This window comes from Podarcis erhardii, assembly GCF_964252035.2.
Source record: "Podarcis erhardii genome assembly, chromosome: 10".
Taxonomy (NCBI): Eukaryota; Metazoa; Chordata; class Lepidosauria; order Squamata; family Lacertidae; genus Podarcis; species Podarcis erhardii.
The window spans coordinates 41,860,225-41,880,404 of record NC_138500.1 but is presented as its reverse complement, the minus strand read 5'-3'; the positions used below and the strand labels follow the sequence as shown (position 1 = coordinate 41,880,404).

Here is a 20,180-nt window from a genome sequence, read left to right as displayed (position 1 = left end):
CTTGAAATGAACATTGTGAGAAAAGTCAATTTCATGATACCGTGGGACATATTTTGGGTTCACTTTCTGCTGTTTTCCTTGGAAGGTAAGTTTTGTTCGTTTGCTTGGTGTGTGTTTTTACTACAAATAATTGATAAAAGCTCTAAGAAATAAAATACAGTTGGTTGCTTCCCCCCCTTTCTTGCAAAAGAATAAAAACCTATTTCTGTTACTGAATAAGGTGTATTCTTTATCTCAGGTATATTGAAAACAAAAGCAACCTTGATGCGGTTAAAAAAGTTGTGGTCTAAATTGAGGGATTTTGGTTTAAAACGGCTAACAATTCAATGCTGTGCGTGTTAACTTGGAAGCCAATCCAACTGTATGCGACGGGGCTTGTTTCCAATAAAGTGTGCATTGAATTGGATGACAAATTTATTTCCCTTCCAAGTAACTTACAGTTTTCTTCTGGAGTTCTGCTTTTCCTTCAGAGTGTTGAAATGGTAAAAAAAACACACATTTAACTGATGAAGTATTTCTTAGCTGGCTTTTTATCTCACATGCTAATAACAGAAGTTCTGGAGAGTTAGGGGAGTTGTTTGAGACATTATGGCTTTATGGCAAAACTTAAAATGCATAAATAACAGTTTGTCATGCAATAAATACGGACTGAAACAGATGGATCTGTGTGTTATCTAAAAAGGGTGCTAAAGAGTCCATTTTGCCAAGTCAGGACTCTCATATTTAATGACAGTGAACCTGATCCTGGAAGGATTGCATAGGAATCATTGCAGGACTTCCACTTAAGCCTTATATTTCATATGCCTGTCATCCAAAGCATACCTACTTGTATGTAATTCACGCTGTGACTTATCTCTCAGTAAACACAGTTTAGATTGTGCTGTGCATGCAGTTTTCTTCATGTGTCGAAAGCCGCAAATTCTGAGTTCCCAAACGCTTCAGTGTTTTAAAATAACAGGCTTCTGCCACTCACAAAAAGTCTACATTCTACCTTTGTCTGGATGTATCTTAACTGAAAATCCTGTTAATCATTTCTGAAAGAGTACAACTCATCCTTCTTTTTAAAACTGAACTCAGGTTCATCATAATCTTCTGAGCTCAGTCTAGAGCAGATACAAGGGGGAAGAGTGAGAGTCTTTCTGCCTTTTTTTATCTAACAGGATCCCTCTGTGAATTGTCTCTTCTGAAAAGAGCTCCAAGGTGAGTCTGCATTCATCATTTGCAGGATATAATAGTCCATTCAATCACAGTGTATAGCATGACTCTGATGCATCGAAAGTATATGAAATAAGAAGTATAATTAAGCAAGTATGTATTAAACTCCCCCCCCCCATGGTGACTTTACTGATTTTCAGAGCATTAGCAGGCAAAATGTGACCCAAAGGCATTTTGTTGGTAATGAAATATGCCTGTTTTGTAACTGCGGTAATTGAATATAAGGCAAGCTTGGGGAAAAAGTGCTTTTGACTGTGTTACATGGTGATTGGAACGGAAAGGAAATATTTGAAAATGTTTATCTGAACTACCAATTATAATACGCTACTTGCATGGGTGTGGTGGAAGTATAAAGTCAACATATTTCAATTATTTCAGTTTAGTTAGGATTCTCTTTGAGTAGAAAGATACACTATTTTGTAGACTTAAACACAATGCTCCCCCCCAAATGTAGCACCTAATCTCTTGTCAAATTATTTGCATGCAGCAATATAGGACACATTACCCCCCAATTAAATGGGATGCTCTTAAATAAGGAAGGCCATCCAGAAGATGAAGCGCCTAGTAAGAATAATTTACCTGATAACTGCTTATGTTCTTGAAAGCAGAGGTAGTTATTTTGGTTCTTAAAACTATCCTTAGAGTCCATTAATTTTAATTTCTCTGTGTTGCTGTTGCCATAGGTGATAGCCCAGACAGTAGTAGCTAAATTCTATTTAAATTATATTTAACAATTGAACTGACACTGCTTTGGTGGCAATTTCAGTTGCAAGTCAGGGAAGATAAACAAGTGAGGTGTAATTATAATGCGTTATTCAGAATGAAGGTGGGGGAAAAGAAAAAAATTAACCTGACCTTGAAAAGCACTTGAGTGTGTCACCATTTGGTCTCCTACAGTATTCCGTAAAAAAGACTGAGATCTTGGTATCACATCATTTCAATTACCAGTTTCATAAAAAGGCAAAGTGGGGAGAAACACCCCTTGCTCAAGGCACAGCATCCTCAACAGATACCTGAATCAATTACCTGTCTGACTGGATGGGTGCTCTACCTCACTGCATCCCCAAGCAGAGGCTAGATAACCATTTTAGCTTTGCTGAAGTCTTCCTGCATGAAGCAAGAGTTTGGACTGGAAGGCCTATGGAGCACCCTTCAACTCTCACTGACTTATTCAATTGGCAGCATATTTCTTTGTTAAAAACTGCCTGTAGGACCACTGACCTAAATCTATGCATACTCAGCAGTTTGGATTGCGGAATTTAATGCAGCTCTTGTTCACTTTGAAAGGCAAATAAAAAAAGGGGGGGTTCCTCTTGTATTTTGTCATCTGAGAGAAGAAAAAGAGAGGACAAATGTTGAACATGAACTTTAAAAAGGGGGAAATAAAAGAAGAATTAACTCAAGAAAGGTGTCTTTGATAAAATGAGAGAAATCAAAGAGAGACACCTCTCTCCTGGGAGCCTGCAGATTCAGGTTGCTTCAAGACCTTTGATTATACAAGATTCTTTTTGTTTTCTTCCAGGAATGAATTTAATGCAATTCGTCAGAAAAGAGATCTCTTAGCAGCTGAGGTAGGTTATACCTCAAAGGGAGAAAAGAAAAACCCACACACTCTCACCCATCAGCCTACAAGGGGAGCTTGCCATCCCTACAATGAAGCCTTTGTGCAGCAGAATGGAAATGGTAATAGCAAGGCAGGGATGAGGAGGAGTTGCTTTTCCATACCTGTTTTCCTGCAATTCTCAAAATGCAAACCTACATTCAGCCATTCATTCATTCTTTGCAAATCGCTTCTTGAATTAACCACCCCAACAAACCAAGTGACGCACATCAAGCGAGGTAGGGGGTGTATTTCACTGTTATCTCTTTTGTGAGAGCAAACAAAGAGACTGGGAATTTTGCTAGTGCTTGGCAAAAGGCAAGATCCCGAAACAGTAGATGAGCTGTTTTTCAGACGGTGCTGTTATTGTGACAGCTTCTGCTCCGCTCTACAATAGGTTCCCAGGACAGAGTTGCTTACTTGTGAAAAGTGCTCTCCCTGCTTCAGTGCCTCACTACATTGGAGATCTCTGCAGACTAGTTTTCTAATATACCAGTTTCAATGTCGGTTTTAATGTACAGCAGGGTTGGGGAGCCTCTGGCCTGGGACCAAATGCAGCCCTCCAGGTTTCAGTACCTGGTCCTTGGAACTCTTCCCAGGCCACACCCCTTGGTGCCCCTGCATTAGACCCCAAAATGGTTTCACCCAGCTGCTCTGGATGGAGGGTAGAGAGGTGTGTCTGTGTGCATTGAAACCAGCCTACTGCACTAAGATAAATTTTATATTAATTGCTGTACCCACTTTTGCCTTTAACCCTGTCCACTAGTGCAATGTGGCCGTGAGAAGGTTGCCCAGAAGGGAAAATGTTCCCCTGGCAGAAAATATTCCCCATCCCTAATGCACAGTTCTTTTAGATGGGACTGGAGTAGAGAACTGGGTTTTTGGGTCAGCTCTGAACCAATACCTGTTGAACAAGGAGGCCTTTCAGGTCCCAGCACTGAGAGTCCAGACCTTACACTTGGGAGACATTCATGCCAGTTCTGAGATCCTCCTTCAGACTTGCCTTAAGATGCTCATTAAGCTGCTTTGTTGTCTTAATTTGCTGCTGGGTTCTCTGCTCCATGTTCGTTTCAACCAAATGCCTTAGCTGTTCCAAGGCCTCCGTCCTTGCTCCAAGATACTATTTTGACTATTGGGATGCCTTCAGTTGCTGTTTCGATACATACCACTGAGCTTCTTGGGCTCGCCAATCAGAAAGTGGGTGGTTTGGATCCCCACAGCGGGGTGAGCTCCTATTGCTCTGTCCCAGCTTCTGCCGACCTAGCAGTTCAAAAGCACGCCAGTGCAAGTAGATGAATAGGTACTGCTGCGACGGGAAGGTAAATGGCATTTCCATGTGCTCTGGTTTCCATCACGCTGTTCCGTTGTGCCAGAAGCGGTTTAGTCATGCTGGCCACATGACCTGGAAAGCTGTCTGTGGACAAACGCCGGCTCCCTCGGCCTGAAAGCGAGATGAGCGCCGCAGCCTTTGACTGGACCTAACCATCCAGGGGTCATTTACCATTATTATTATTATTATTATTATTATTAGAGTTAAGAATGTTTCTGCAGCTTCCTCTGTTTTAGTTCAGGCATATCAAGTTAGTTTCTCTCAAATAAAAGGTCATCTCACCACTAATGGCATTGTTATGTGCTTCCATTTTCCTGAGCAGTGGGATGTCCCGGGACCAGTGCTATTAACCTAAATTTGCCGAAAGAGCATCTCCCATTCAAAACACCCTAAAGAAACATCTACAGTTTTAACATTAACTCCCGGTGAGGAAACACCTACCACAATTAACAAGCAAATTCTCCAAGAAAGGAAGGTTGTCCCATCATGGTAGCAGCTTTATGTGCAAAGAACCAACCCATATGATCAAAAAAGTAAGGGAAGAATTGCACAATGTCCATAATCTATATGTGCATATCACCTGCTTCACATGTGTACTGGTGTACAGCTCCTGCTTCACTAGAAATACAACTTTCCCACCTTTGGTGAATGTGTTAACTGCAGTCTGGTGGCTTTTAAGAAACATCAGTGGTAGAAACAAATGACACAATATGGCAGTACATTTAAACTGTACATTTCAGATATGGAATGCAGTTAAAATTGTAATGTATGACTTATATGAATTTTAAGTAGTGCCCACGTCTGTTAGCTTGCTGTTTGTGCAACATATCTAGTGTTTGAGTTATCAAGGCTTTTTGGCTCGAGTGCAAATTCAGGATAATTTAGTTTAATTGTCATAATTTTCTTTTGCACCATTATCAGAAACATTGGTTTTGTACTTCCAAGGGCTTTAATTAAACTAGCACGATTTGCTTTTGTCTTTGTCTTTCCCTCTTAGACTGCTGCAGTTTCTTCTGGGGCTCACATACATGAGGCCTTTTCTCAGGCTCAGAATTCATCAGGAGGTCAGTACCATATCATTACTATGATGCCTCTTTGAAAAGACATTTGTGAAATGTTCCATACAATAATCATTGCCAGTAATTCTAATCATGAATGCTGATATACTATTTGATTTTCTAGAGTTTATTACATTATTACATAGAGGATTGAAAGCGGTCCTGTGAAACCACTGGCCAAAATCAAGGATCCAGCAAACATAGCAACAATTCTATACATTAGTTGCTGCAACCTGTTTGTCCTCACCATGCACTGAAAAAGACTTTTCATTGTTTAAGTATTTACTGTGTTTCTCCTGCTCCCTGACCAAGCCAATATTTCATGGGTGGAGGGCATCAACAGTTGGTAATCTACTATGCTTCCATATTGAATTTGAAATTGTTTTTACATATGATTTTTTAAAATAAAAACTGTTGTTATACATAGAATTCTAAAATTGTTTTCGATTACTGATGTTTTTGCGTGGACAGGCGGAGTCCCCAGATCCCGCGCGGTCCCCCCCGTCATGTGGAATAACGACTCAAGACAACGTGCTATGGGATTAAATTGGCCACAACTTTATTAAATTTCAAAAGTGGGTAGACCTTGGCTCAGGCATTGGGCGTTCTCCCTCCCCAGTCCCCAGCCGGGGACCTAGGGAGCATCAGGGTTATCCAGTGTGTGTGTGTGGGGGGGGATGGGCCGGCTCTGGAGAACATATGTTCAAGCAGAGATAGCCGCCCCCATTACGCCGCCGCCGCAGGGGAGAGCAATGACGACCTTTCGGCGTACGGTCAAAGCCTCCCTTCAGAAACCCCTTTAACGGGGAACCCTGGTATCGCCGCCGCAAAGAGGAAGATGGACTAAAGGATTCCGCCCAAGGCCTGATACCGCCAAAGTTGTGACGTTTTGCTACGGGAAAGGCAAAACCTGCCAATGCAGGGAAATTCCTTTCCGGCCCTTTAACAGCGACCTTAACGTAGCAGCGCCCGCATACCTGTGAAGAAAAGTTAACCTGCAAAACCTGTGAAGAAAAGTTAACCTGCAAAATAAGACATTAACTGAGGGTGGGTAGGGTGGGAGAAGCTCTGGAGCCAAGTGAGGATTACCAGGTAAGATCCTCCCTCTATTGTGTGGGCAGGTAATCCCTCCCCTACCTGGCCTGGTCTCCTTGGCAACGCTTCCCCCAGGTGGGATTGGACAACTGACTGAGGTAGGCGGAGACCTCCAGGTATCCCACCTGAGGGAAGGCAAAGCCAAGCCTATGCTGTTGGGCCGCTCCAGATCTAGGGGCTGCGCGCGTCCACGCAAAGGGCGCCCCCCGTTTTAGGCGGGGAGCGGTCATTACTGTATGATTGTTTCAAGATATTTTAATGGGAAGTAGTTCATAAATGGAATCAAATGGCTAAATGCACTCTTAAATTCCTTATTTAATATGTAACAACATGAGATTTTATAGTGTATTTCAAGTGTCCAGTATCTCAGTATCTTCACCAAAAAGGCCATGGCACCATCCAAAAACATCAGCAGTCACTAGCATCCCAGTGATGATTACAACTGCCCTGTAATGTATGCCAGTACTATTTCCACCATTATGATGGGGATTTTGGAGACGGGCACTGAAGCTGAGAGAAAAGTGGGATACTTTAAGGCCACCATGTGAATCCCTGCTTGAGAAAGATTTGAACAAGGGTTTTCCCATTCCACACTCATACACTGCAATTCTACATGTGCTTACTCAAAAGTGCATCCTATTAGCTTCAGTGGTGTTTATTCCCAAGTTGTAGTTTAGCAATGTCTGTAAGAAATTATAATACCTGGGCTGCACCATCCAGGTTTTCCCTGACGTTTTGTCAGTTCGGCCACATTTCCCCCCAAGGCTATTTTACATCCAAAAATCAGGACATGTCAGGAATTTTCCTGATGTATGGCAAGCCTATATGGGGTGATCCTTTTAACGCTGCTGGAGCACAATTTCTGTTCTCATCCTGAAGCAAAGTTCTTAACCTGAAGCATTATTTCTGGGTTAGCGGAGTCTGAAACCTGAAGCGTATGTAACCTGAGGTACCACTGTACCAAAGAAAAAATAATTTGGGCTTTATGTCTTATACAGTATAAAAGCTGGTACAGTTTTCTTTAATATGGGTAAACTTTTATCCAAACTATGCAGGATGTTCATGTAGTTTGTGTGCTTGTTGATATCTGGCTGTTTCTGCTGTGCAGGTTCTTGCCCTCAAGAATGCCTTAATGGAGCAGTTTGCACAGAGGCCGGAATATGTGACTGTGAGACTTTCCAGGCACAGGGTGAACGGTGCCAAATTGGTAAGTTCCAGGAAGATATTAAGGAGCTGAATTTCATATTAAGGTGAGATGTTACAACCTTGTTTGTTAAAACAGTAATGCATACAATGCTTTTGCAATTTGCTTCCAACAGTTTGTGGAAGCGAATTGTAAAAGTGTCACACATATCACTATTTTAACATTATTATTTTTTTTGGATTGCACATTTTTATTCTTTGTAAGCTACTTTGAGACCCAGATGAGGTGAAAAGCAGGGTATACATTTTTTTAGAAAAATAATAAATAAACCTAATCAAATGCTAGATCCCAGTTTAATTGCATGGAACTTTCACTAAAAGACCGGTTTACACTGGGTTATATTCAGCCACCTGGAGTTTCTGTACAGAGTCAGTGACGAATGGATACAGGAACTGACCCTGTACCATCGCAAACAGCCTGTGCTGAAGATGGCTGAATCTGCATGGTAAGCCACTACATTTGAGTAAATTGTTGCATGAGCCAGCCTCCACATGACTGCATGGAAAGTAGCTGTCTACCCATGTGAGTCTGCCACGAATCTCAGTGAAATTAATAGTACTTTTAACTACTGAACAAGAATAATGGGGTTTCAATGCAAGCACTTACAATTTTATCCCCTCTCTTTAAGAGCTCTGAAGTTGAGCAACATTCAGCCTGTGTGCTATTTTCCTTCTCTTCCACACTGCAATGAGAGATGTTGCATCTGTGATATTCTTCTCTATTCTACAGTATTTTTTATTTTTTGCTCCATCTTGAGTTCATGTTCTCTGGTTGCAAACCAAATTTGAATGCAAGTGAAGGAACCACACATATTGGAGGAACTTTCCTGGGTTCCTTTCTCTGCAATAGCTCTGTCTTTTCAGAAAATACTCAAGCTGTTCATGTGATGCCAACGTGAATGTGAACTGATTTTTTTGATAGTGATCCAAATAATCTGGCCTACATGTGACAGGCATCTCTTAGATCATTCCATTTATAATCTGAATTTTTAGTGTGTGTGTGTGTGTGTAAATATATATATAAACTGATATGATGAATATATTTGAAATGGGCGACATGGGCTTCTTTTACTGCACCTGCAAACCAACACTTTGCTCTTTCTAGTTCCAAACGCTGGCAAAGACAGAGATGGCATTTGCAAATCATGGGGTCAGCATCACTTTGAAACATTTGACGGCATCTATTATTACTTCCCGGGAAACTGTTCATACATTTTTGTGAAAGACTGCAGTGATCCAGAGCCTCAGTACACTGTGTGGGTAAGACTGGGAATTTGGCTTGAGAAGGAAGTAAAAACAGAATAAAAAAATAAGTACAACATTTCTTTCCACTTTCTTTAACTCCTCTGTAGTTGCTCTGCACAGACAGTAATGTTTTTAATTGAAATATGTATATCTGCTTTTCAAGACAACCCATACACCCATAGCTGGTGTTGATGCCCAGGTTTAAGAGAGAAACATGTATGCTTCTATGTCTGATTTCCTATTCATGGTATTTGTGCTTCTGAGTTCTGACCAGGGATGCGGGAAAATTTGATTTGATTACCAAAGCTACCTAATTTACGCTTTCCAAAGCAACACATGAAGCAAAAACCAACCATCCTTAAAAATTCGCAGTGTGCTGAATTGTGCAATGCAGTTCCCCAGCTGAGTCCTGGGTATAAAAATGCTTATACAAGAGTAAAGCATGCGTTGAAATGAATATATTAGTGGAAACAACATAAAAATGTGTTACATTACAGGAAATAGTTATGCAAACGTGTGTATATTAAGCAAAATTGCACATAGGCATGTGTATATTAGAGGAGGATGCGGGTGGTGCTGTGGTCTAAATGTCTGAGCCTCTTGGGCTTGCCAATCAGAAGGTCAGCAGTTCGAACCCCTCAACAGGGTAAGCTCCCGTTGCTTTGTCCCTGCTTCTACCAACCTAGCAGTTTGAACACATACCAGTGCAAGTAGATAAATAGATACCACTGCGGTGGGAAAGCCCTTTCCACCTGACCTAGGGTGCGGGGCCACACCCACCAGCCCCACAAAAGAGGCTCCTCATGAGGCCAGAGGAATATCGCCCGGCTATTGTTTTATTGATTTAGTATGCTGTAAGCCTCTTTGAGATTTTTATTAGAAATATAAAGCAGAAAGAAAATTTAAAAATATAATAAAATAAGGTAAATGGCATTTCCGTGCACTCTGACTTCCGTCACGGTGTTCTGTTGCACCAGAAGTGGTTTAGGCATGCTGGACACATGACCTGGAAAGCTGTCTGTGGACAAACGCTAGCTCCCTCAGTCTGAACTGAGATGAGTGCCACACCTCACAGTCACCTTTGACAGGACTTAACCATCCCTGGGGTCCTTTACCTTTTTACTCTATATTAGAGGAAATATGCAGTCAAATGCTCATGTATTTACACGAAGACTTGAAAAAAAGGCAAACTGATGTGGAAATAATGGGGAACTGAATTTTAGATTGGAAAATGAGAGAAACCAAAACTGATAGATTCACCCATCCTTAGTTCTGACACAAATGTTTATGGTACCTGTGTTTAGACATGAGACCCAAAAGGATTCCTCACAATTAAGGGAAAGAGGCAGAAGACAGATCACATGCTTGTGACATAAGTTTTCCTCTAAAGTCCATAGAAGTAGAGGTACGATTCTTCAGCTGCATTGTGATGTAGCTGGAATGATGCATTTGTATTTTGTACTTGGATATTTGTACAAAAAAATATGGGGTAAAAAGCTGCCCAAAGTATTATTTGGGGTAAAGTTTATTATTCTTATTTCATTTTATAATGTATATAAAGCTGAGAGAACAATTATAACAACAGACAAATATTAAAAGATGAAAACCCAAATTATGAAATAGGCACGGAAAATGAGTAGTTAGATGCACATGAGTTAAAATTGCCCAAAGTACCGTATTATTGGTCCCAGTTCTTGGTCTTTTTTGGAAAACAAGGTGAGCTGCTTGCAGATACTGGGTAAAATAATGTATTTGTTACTCATGTAAATCTATTTCTCTCCCTTTAAGATTAACAACAGCCCAAGTTGTGTTGGTTCAGTGTATTCTTGTTTGCGGTCAATCAGCTTGTTCTTTGCAAATCAGGAGGAAATAATCATATTGCGGCATGAAGTAAGAAAGGGCAGGATCAGGTAAACAGTCCAGAAGTTTTTATCTAAAGATGTTTTAAAATCAGATATAAAGTATTGCGATAACGCTTAGGGAAATAATGTACCCTAATACAGCTCTATTACAGGTCCAGTGTGAAAAAAACTTTGATGTAGGAAATAAAGATTGATTTGGAGTATAAAAACATTGCCTTCCCCCTGCCCCACTCTAATGTCATTAAATCAATATGGGGAATAATATGAGTTCACATTAATTTATCTAAAGTGATAATTTATGTTTGAATGATGTAGAAAGTATAATTAAAATCAAGAATTTCAACGGTACATTTTGATTGTACAGTGGCCCAGTTTGTGAACTACTGAAAGCTGTAGTTAATGGTTTGCTGTGAATGCACCAATCTCATTCCCTTTGCTCCTCTTCAGTCGCATGCAGGAGAAAAAAAGCCATGATTCCTGCCTTAACATTAGGTCTGAACTGAAAATTGTGCTTTGTTTTATTCAAACTACAATCAGTAAGCCAAGAACAAATCTTGGCTTTATATCATGCTTTGTTGGGAGTGAAACAAACCACAACCACTGGTTTGGATGTAACACTAAGCCAAGGACCATAGTTTGCTACTCCTATGTGAGAGTGAGAATTTGGATGAGTAAAGTGGTTGAGATCAGCACATTCATTGTAAACTATGGTTTACTGTGCTGTGAGCAAGGCCTCACAGCACAGTAAACCAAGGTCTGTTGAAAACCTTCAGTGCTGCCAGGTATATGTTGACAATTAAGGAAATATCCTATAATAGTGGATTTCTGATTTTAATTTTTTATATAGTTTTTATTGTATGGTTTTATGTATCAAATGTGTAAAAAGACAACATGAAATGCACTTGATTTGCACTTTTTGAAGTGAAACTTCTTTTGCTTCCCCAGATTGAGATTGCCCCAAACAATTGGAAATGTTTTCATTGAAAGATTAGCAGATTATATTCTGGTGAAAACTACCTTTGGCTTTTCCCTAGCTTGGGATGGAAGCTCCGGGATTTACATCAAACTGACTGAAGAACACCAGGGGAAAACATGTGGCTTGTGTGGAAACTATAACAGCAACTCATCGGACGATCTTGTAATACAAAATAGTAAGCAGATAGCCGAGTCAGATAATTTGTGAATGCAACCCTCATGTATTCTAGCCTCTTACAAGTGTAAGGCAACACTGCAAGGATATTGTACAGTGGTACCTCTACATACATTCACCTCCGGTTACGTATCCTTTGGGATAGGTGCATGGCAAACCTGGAAGTATTTTTTTGAGTTTTGCCATGCACGTGCATGCACAGAAGCAGCACCTCCAGATATGAACACCTTGGGATCCAGCCGGAGCTCCGGAATGATCCCATGCGCAACCGGAGGTACCACTGTATTGTGAACTGTAGTTATCCTTTTTTTTCAAGTTTTGTTTGGGGCAAAATGTCAATACGTTTATATAATGCTTATGCATGTTCAAAGTACACAATATCATTTTTTCTTGCTGCAATCCTTACAATAACCTTGGAAGGAAGGTCAGTGGTGTTAGCCTTGTATTACAACATAGGGGGCCGATGTTGAGAGACTGACTTGCATAAGGTCATCTAGTAAGTTTATTGCAGACATGAGATTCATGCTGGTTGTCTCTCAGTTGGGAGCCACTGATGCTTTGCCGAGTGATAACAAGATGCTTTCATATCAGCTCTGCGGTGTACCCATAATTCAGAGCAAACTAGATATGATGACAGAAGCCAACTGAGTGGAGGCAGTGATGACTACCAACTTGGATGACTTTTAAAGAGAATTAGACAAATTCCTGAAGGACAAGGCTACCTATGGCTACTGGCCATATTGACTATGTTCTGCCTCCACAGTTGGGGGCAGTATATGCTTCTGAATCCCAGTTACTGTTCACCATGGTCTTGTGCCTGGAACTTGCTTACCGGTTTCCTACACGCATCTGGTTGGCCACTATCAGAATAGGATACTAAGCGAGAGGGACCATTTGCCAGATCCAGTAGGCTCTTCTTATGAGTAGACCAAGTGAAAATAATGGACCTAAGTTAGTCATCTCCAATCATTTCAATGAGTCTACTCTGTGGATACAACCTCATGTGGTTTTTTTTTTTTTTTATCATGGCCACCAGTATGCCGTAAATGCCTTGTTGTGTGAGATATGTTACAAAGGTTTAAGGTTTAATGAGCTCAGGTCAAGGGTGCTTCCAGACAAGCACATGGTGTCTGGAAATTGCAATCATTCCCATGACCGATAAATGTAGGAAATATTTATATGCATAAATGGATGACTATTTTAATACTATCTACAGCAGGCTTCCTCAAACTCGGCCTTCCAGATGTTTTAGGTCTACAACTCCCATGATCCCTAGCAAGCAGGACCAGTGGTCAGGGATGTTGGGAACTGTAGTCTCAAAACATCTGGAGGGCCGAGTTTGAGGAAGCCTGATCTACAATATATGTATTCATATGATGCTAGCCACATGTCATTTACTCTTGTGGGAAATTGTGTTGTTTAATAGGTGATTATAAGGAGGATATTGCTAAATTTGCTAACAGTTGGTCTGTGCAAACTCCAGATGATGCAGCTTGTGTAGCTATTGCCTCTGATTTTCCTAGTCCATGCTACATTGACACAGAATCTTATGAGGTAAGCTGACTAGATTGCTGTTTTTATAGAGTGGCCTCTAGGATATTTGTTTTTCTGGCCTTTGGCCAGAAAAGAGCACTGGCCTTTGGCCAGTGAGAGCACTGAATAGCAGAAATCTCACAGAATAGAAATTTGCCATTCTCTGATGCTCCTGCAGCTTCTTGAAAGCTTCTCAGGAGGGTTAGGAGACAGTGTGAGTGGGGTGTGGAGGCTTGCATCATGTACCTTCATGTATGCTTAGGGGTAGGGGAAACCCCAATACTGATTTGTGGAGGGGTCACAAGAGAGAAATCCAGTTGCGCAGTGGAAGTCTTTATGCTAGTGCGATGAGATCACTGGATACAGCCCATGGGCACTGGTAAATAGGTTGGGTCAAGAAGTTTAATCTGATTATCAGCAGTTCAGTGTGGGATGAGCCTTAATTCTTTTTTGATTTTAAAGAAATGTGAGGAAGTTAGAAGAGCTGTACTTTCGGCATGCTCTCCTGCGAGTGCATACACGGCATAGACTAGAGTTCATTTTATTGCCAAATTAAACTATGATTTAATTTTCATAGTTTCTTAAAGAATGAAGAGTTCCTCAGGGGAATGTTCTCTCATTCTTTATCACTGAACCTGGGAGATATTTTGCCAATTCAACACAGTTGGGAAGGGACAAGCATTAGAAACACAATGTAGGACAACAGAGGGGTTATAGCAGAAATTGTACGGGTCTCAGGGAGAGTTAAAAAGTGACCTTGGGATGGGGGGGGGAGTTCATGCTTATTTTATGAAACATACATGAATTAATAATCAGCTATATTCTTTTTTTTGCACAGAACATATACTTCAAGTGCCAAATACTCTTGCAGTTCCCTTTTCTCAGCTGCCACCAAAGCATAGATCCTTACCCCTATATTTCCAGCTGTATGAATGACCTTTGTAGGTAAGCAGAGTAAAAGCTCCCCCCCGCCCCATTTCTTTTTTGTATTGTCCCCATTTGGGTGGTGTGTTGCGTTTTCACCATTGTTGTTTCTTTGCCTTGTAAGTGATTTTCTCTATTCTTAAGAACCTGGAACAGTTCAAAATGTCAAGGTCAGCTAGAATAGAGCTAGGCAAACTTCCTGCCCCATTATCTCCCATTAGTTTAGCCAGGAAATAAGCTGACTTACTTACCTAGAAACTGTCTGTAGCTCCATTGGAAGCCAAGCCAGATACACTTAATTTTCACAGGGACAGCTCTTCACAGTAGCCTCCTGCAGAGCAACATCTCTGTTGATTTGTTAGGGGACTGCAAAAACTATAAAAAACTTTCTGTGGGCAGCTCCATAAACACAAAACAATGCAGTGTTTAAGTGGTGCCCCATTTTCCCAGCTTGTCAAAGGACTTTAGCTTGGGCATTTCTAATGCTCAACTCTTGTTTGAGATGAACACTATCTAGCCCATAAAGCTTGTTTCTATGCCCAGGCCCAGCAAACCTTTTTGACATCTCTTCACCGGTATCATTACTTATTTCTCCTAATGAACATTTGTGAAAACTAAGGATGGTACAAGTACAGAAAACTTTCAGATTTTTTTATTTTATTTTTTGCAGGTGGGGGTGGGTTCATTAACCAGGCTTGGGCTATTTGTGAAAGTGAATTCTTGCTCTGTGGCGGACTGCAGGAAGCAGCTTGTAGAATGGCAGTTTATCTATGCCAAGGCATGTAGTTGGTGAGATTCATTTAATTGGATTATCTGTGGTAAGGTGAGGAGAGTGAGGGTAAGGAAACAGCATAATGGAGTTTGACATGGTGACTTTATAAATAAGGGATTTCAAGCCACCAGCACGCATACCATGTGATAGATCATTATATTAAACATAAAACTACTAGAAGCTGGAACATCTGCGGAAAGGTAGATTTCATTTTCATTTCAGTGTCTTTGGCACGGATTCCAACTTCTGTATTCTGTTTTGTGAACATAATGGACCTGTGTTCACAGAGCAGGGCTTTGCCACCTATGCACCCCACTAAGAGTCCTGAAAATGTACTCCTGCGGATTGAGGGACACCTGCTGTAGCAGGAAGGGGTTATTGCTGAAAACTGAATCCTAGCTTGTATTATATCAATTTTCTTACGAAGTTACGATAATCCTACACATATAGTTTGAAGATTACAGATTTAATCAGTAAAGGTTTGTTTTTGTCTTTTCAGAGAGGACGATGATGAAACTTACTGCCGAGCGGTGACAGAGTATGCTCGATCATGTTCACATGCAGGCTACCCAGTGCGAGACTGGAGGGATGATTTTCCAGCATGTAGTAAGTCTGGTGGGTCTAAACTGCAGAGCCTAGGGCTTGCTGATCAGAAGGTCGGCGGTTCAAATCCCTGCGATGGGGTGAGCTCCCGTTGCTCGGTCCCTGCTCCTGCCAACCTAGTAGTTCGAAAGCATGTCAAAGTGCAAGTAGATAAACAGGTACCACTCTGGCAGGAAGGTAAACGGTGTTTCTGTGCACTGCTCTGGTTTGCCAGAAGCGGCTTTGTCATGCTGGCCACATGACCCGGAAGCTGTCTGCAGACAAACGCTGGCTCCCTCAGCCAGTAAAGTGAGATGAGCGCTGCAACCCCAGAGTCGTCCACAACTGGACTTAACGGTCAGGGGTCCCTTTACCTCTACCTAGTACTTTAATATTAGGTCAGCCAAACAATAGCTTTGGTGTGTCAATCAGTGTTAAAGATGTTTGTTGGACCAACCTAATACCACTGAGAAATTTCCACTGCAGCAACCCAATGGTATGGATGGCACATTGCAGCCATTCAGAGTGGAAATAAGAACAATTTTAAGTAATTGCTTTCATATTTTTGGATTTTGACTACTTGGTCAGGGTAATAGAGCTGTTTCAATATGCTGTCAAAGCAGATGTGTATTCTACATTACATTCATATAAATATTTATGTAAAATATTTATGTACCACCATTTTTCATATTAGATTTCAGGGTTATTTACATTCTCTCTCTCTCTCTCTCTCTCTCTCTCTCTCTCTCTCTCTCTCACTCTCTCACTCTCTCACTCTCTCACTCTCTCACTCTCACACACACACTCCTGGTTCCTATAAATGTACATGTCTACAACTCCAGATTCCTCTTGCTATGAATGTGCCTATGAAGGTCCTACTCGAAGATGTAACTACTCGAAGATGTTTGGACTTGAAACATATGCTAAATTTAGGATACTAGTAATTAGTTACAGTACTATTAAAACACTGTAGAACAATACTTTGTGGGTAGTATCCAATGCTAGTCTCAAGGTAGACCCATTGAAGTTGATGAGCACAACTAACATAGGATCATTAATCTGCTGGGTTTGTGCAATATGCCTCCTTATCTAAATGCAATGACCAGGATCATAGCAATGTTTTGAACTTCTTGTATTTTAGATGATAAGTGTGAAGATAATTTTATCCATCGGGATTGTATTAGCTGTTGTCCCCCAACCTGCACTTTTGAGAAAGATTGTCTTGGCAGTAATCTTCATTGCTTAGATGGATGCTACTGTCCTGATGGTAAGTAAGCTACTTTTCCCAATTACTTTATTTGAATGTTAAAACCACTCTGCTCACAACAGAAGTGTGTTTTAATGGGGACACTCCTTTTGACCAGCATCTTCTGAAGTTCCCATTGATTTCTAGGTTGTATGTACAGAAGAACCTGTAGAGTTCTGTGTAAAGATAGTCAGAACCTCAGGAAAGTGTATGTTCATTTCTATATATCTTTTTTCCTTCCCAATTCTTGCTATATACTGTTTTGTGTATTGTTTTAAAAAGGTACTGAATACTTTACAACTCTGGGTCAATGTGAAGGCTCACCAAACATGTGAATGGCAGATATAGATATACAAGTAAAGAATGCTATTTGAGAGTTGTCAGTGACCAATACTGACAACTCTCAAATAGCATTCTTTACTGCTACAAATACTATAGCAGTATTTGTTGTCACTTAATAGGATGGTTTTGTTGTCTGTACAGAAGTTCTCAATTTTAGGCCATAGTCTATTCTAGACGTGTACATATATGCTGTGAATTGGTGCAGATGTATCATGGCAGTCTCTTGATCCTGGTTCATTGATAGGGAATAAACTGACAGGTTGTGGACTTCTTTCTCTATTTACTACCATTGCTACTTATCATCACCATCATCAGTTCATTTGTATGTCACCTTTCCATAGTTACATAATCACAAGCATAACCAAAGTAGTCATAAAAAATAAAACCCAAAAGCATATAACCAAATTGAACTATTTCCACATAAATCATAAAATCTAAAAATAGGGATACAAAAAATTAATATCAACAACAGCAACAAAATCCCCTAAACCATACTCGCAGTATTCATGCTGTCATCAGCCTCAACAGTGGTTAGGGATTAAATGGCAGTGCTGATATAATCCTTAACCACATTTGAGTATTAATGCTTCATTTAGTATCAAACTCTTGCATTCTAACCATGGTTGAGAAAACATGGTTTTAAACCATCAAGTCCAGAGAAGGCCTTTTCAACATCCCTCCCTAAACTTCACCTGATGAACATCTTTGCTACATAGTAAATGACAGGATATATATATATATATATGTGTGTGTGTGTGTGTGTGTGTGTGTTTATTGTGACAACATAAATGGTATTTTTTTATAACCTTAGGTCTCATAATGGACAATGGAACTTGTATTTCCCTCTCTGATTGCCCATGTGTTTATCATGGGACGGCATTTCCTGTTGGCTCAAAAATTGAGCAAGAATGTAGTAACTGGTATGTAGACATTACTTCTATTATCTCTGTCTTGTGTCTGAATACCTTTAATTACCTTACTTTAAAGCATTTGCCTTGTTGTGCTATTATTGTGGGAGTTTTTATAGTTGCATTTATATAGTAAATATCAAAAGGGTTACAATGTTTTCTCCCAGCATTCTATTTTGTTAACACATTGTCTATTTTGTTTTAGTATTTGTATTGGTGGAATTTGGAACTGCACTGAACATGATTGCCCAGGTAATTTATTTTTTCTCTGTTTTTGTAAGATAATTTTTTGTTTACTTTGTATTAATATATTTGAATGTTGGTATCTTAATAAGTAAAAATACTAAAAGTGACACATCAGTTGAAATCTAATTAATACAAAATATATTGTAAACCTCTCTAACCACTAACAGTGAAATCTTATACATCTACTCAGAACTCAGTTCCATCGAGTTCAGTGGGTGATATCCAACTAAATATTTAACTGTTCTTGCCTTAAGCTGAATGTTCAGTCGTTGGTGATTCTCATTTCACAACTTTTGATGGTCGCCATTATACCTTCCTTGGGATTTGTCAGTACATTCTGGTGAAGGGCACTGGGAAAGACAAATTCACAATTACTGTACAGAAAACTCCATGCGGCCAGGTAAGGTCATGCTTAAAATAAAATTCTATGCTGATATATAAATAACTACACCATTGGAGCCAATTAATTAATTAAGAGGATTAGCAATAATAAATCATTCTTTTTTCTTAATATTGAGTGTCTACCTGATCATAACCTGGATTCCATTTCAGTTGTAAGTATTGCCTTTTTGTAAAGCCAATTGCGCCTTTTACTGAGATTAAGTCTACAGAGCTTTTCATTCACGCATGATTACACAAGCATCTACATATTTGGTTACAGTCTGAGCAGGTGTCTTAGGCAGATAAATGCTCTTGGTGACAGGGCTGAACAGGTTTGATATACTGCCAGCCAGATAAGAGGCATTTTGAAACTGACTGAGATATTTATTTGATATTTTATAAGCTCTCTTGGTTTTTTTTTTTGGGGGGGGGGAACAATAAATCTGAGAGCTCACAGAATATTAAAATATTAACGATAGGGCATTTCAACCGCTGGCTAGTTAAATCCAGAATGCTGCAACATCAGTCTCTTCCTCTTATGTATGAAACCATTCTTTGAGTTTAATATGTGTAGCTCAAGGTTAGCCAACAAGACATCATCCAGATGTTGTGGGCTAATAACTCCCATTAGCCCCAGCCAGTATGGCCAGTGGTCAATGATGGGAGTTGTAGTACAACAAAACTCTAGAGGGTGCTGCTGCATTCCATGAGTATAATTAATTCATTTATTATCTCTAAAGTTATTTTTTAATGGTATATTGCAGCTTTTTCCTCTAGGCCTGGTGTAGTGGATAGAATGCTAGATTGGGGAGACCAGGGTTCAAATTCCCACTCAGCCATGTAGCTCACTAGGTGACCTTGGGTTGGTTACTACCTCTCAGTTTAAGTTACTTTCAGGGTTGTTGAGAGGATGAAATGGGCAGCAGGAGGAAAAAGAACATTGCCCTCTTCCTTGGAGGACGGCCTAATAAAAATGGAATGTTGCTCAAAATAGAATGAAATGAATGGAATGCAATTTAGGAAATACTTGTCTATATTTTTCCTTTCCTTGTGCTCCCCGTTGCCCTGCCTTCCTGGGCCCAATCAGAATCTTGATCATGTCTGCATTCAGTCTATAACACTAGTTCTTGAAGATGACTTGAACAAGCAAGTGACTCTGAACCGAGGTGGTGAAGTTCAGTACAGCTCTTCCAATCAGGGTTTGAAGCTAAATGGTAAGACATTTATTACAATACCCTTCTATTAAGGTTCTTATTGTTCCTTTTCTAGCCAATCTGTTTCAATGAAAATATACAAATTTTTACATTAATGTCTCTCTGTGTGTTTTTTCTCATGCCTGGCACAGAAGATGAGTTAAATAATTGTGTGGTTGTTTTTTTTTTAAAAAATGAACTGTTATCATTTGATATGAATCAGGGTTTCCAGCTCCAGAAAACTCTTTTTCAGTTTGGGAACTGAGGAATCATCCAAATTAAATAACTGAAGGCA

General features: G+C 40.1%; 1 protein-coding gene across 1 annotated transcript in view; it reads left to right on the top strand.

Annotated features, from left to right (window-relative positions):
• The window catches only part of OTOGL (otogelin like), an 85,828-nt gene continuing 65,648 nt past the window's right edge, over nt 1-20,180 (top strand). The window contains exons 1-16 of the mRNA XM_081879445.1: nt 1-85; nt 1,161-1,200; nt 2,738-2,786; nt 5,143-5,209; nt 7,407-7,505; nt 8,607-8,761; nt 10,535-10,656; nt 11,554-11,759; nt 13,185-13,312; nt 14,130-14,236; nt 15,487-15,593; nt 16,711-16,836; nt 17,969-18,077; nt 18,271-18,317; nt 18,566-18,711; nt 19,780-19,906. Of these exons, the coding sequence (XP_081735571.1) occupies nt 7-85; nt 1,161-1,200; nt 2,738-2,786; nt 5,143-5,209; nt 7,407-7,505; nt 8,607-8,761; nt 10,535-10,656; nt 11,554-11,759; nt 13,185-13,312; nt 14,130-14,236; nt 15,487-15,593; nt 16,711-16,836; nt 17,969-18,077; nt 18,271-18,317; nt 18,566-18,711; nt 19,780-19,906 (1,714 nt within the window). The 5' untranslated portion in view covers nt 1-6. The remainder of the gene's footprint in view (nt 86-1,160; nt 1,201-2,737; nt 2,787-5,142; nt 5,210-7,406; nt 7,506-8,606; nt 8,762-10,534; nt 10,657-11,553; nt 11,760-13,184; nt 13,313-14,129; nt 14,237-15,486; nt 15,594-16,710; nt 16,837-17,968; nt 18,078-18,270; nt 18,318-18,565; nt 18,712-19,779; nt 19,907-20,180) is intronic.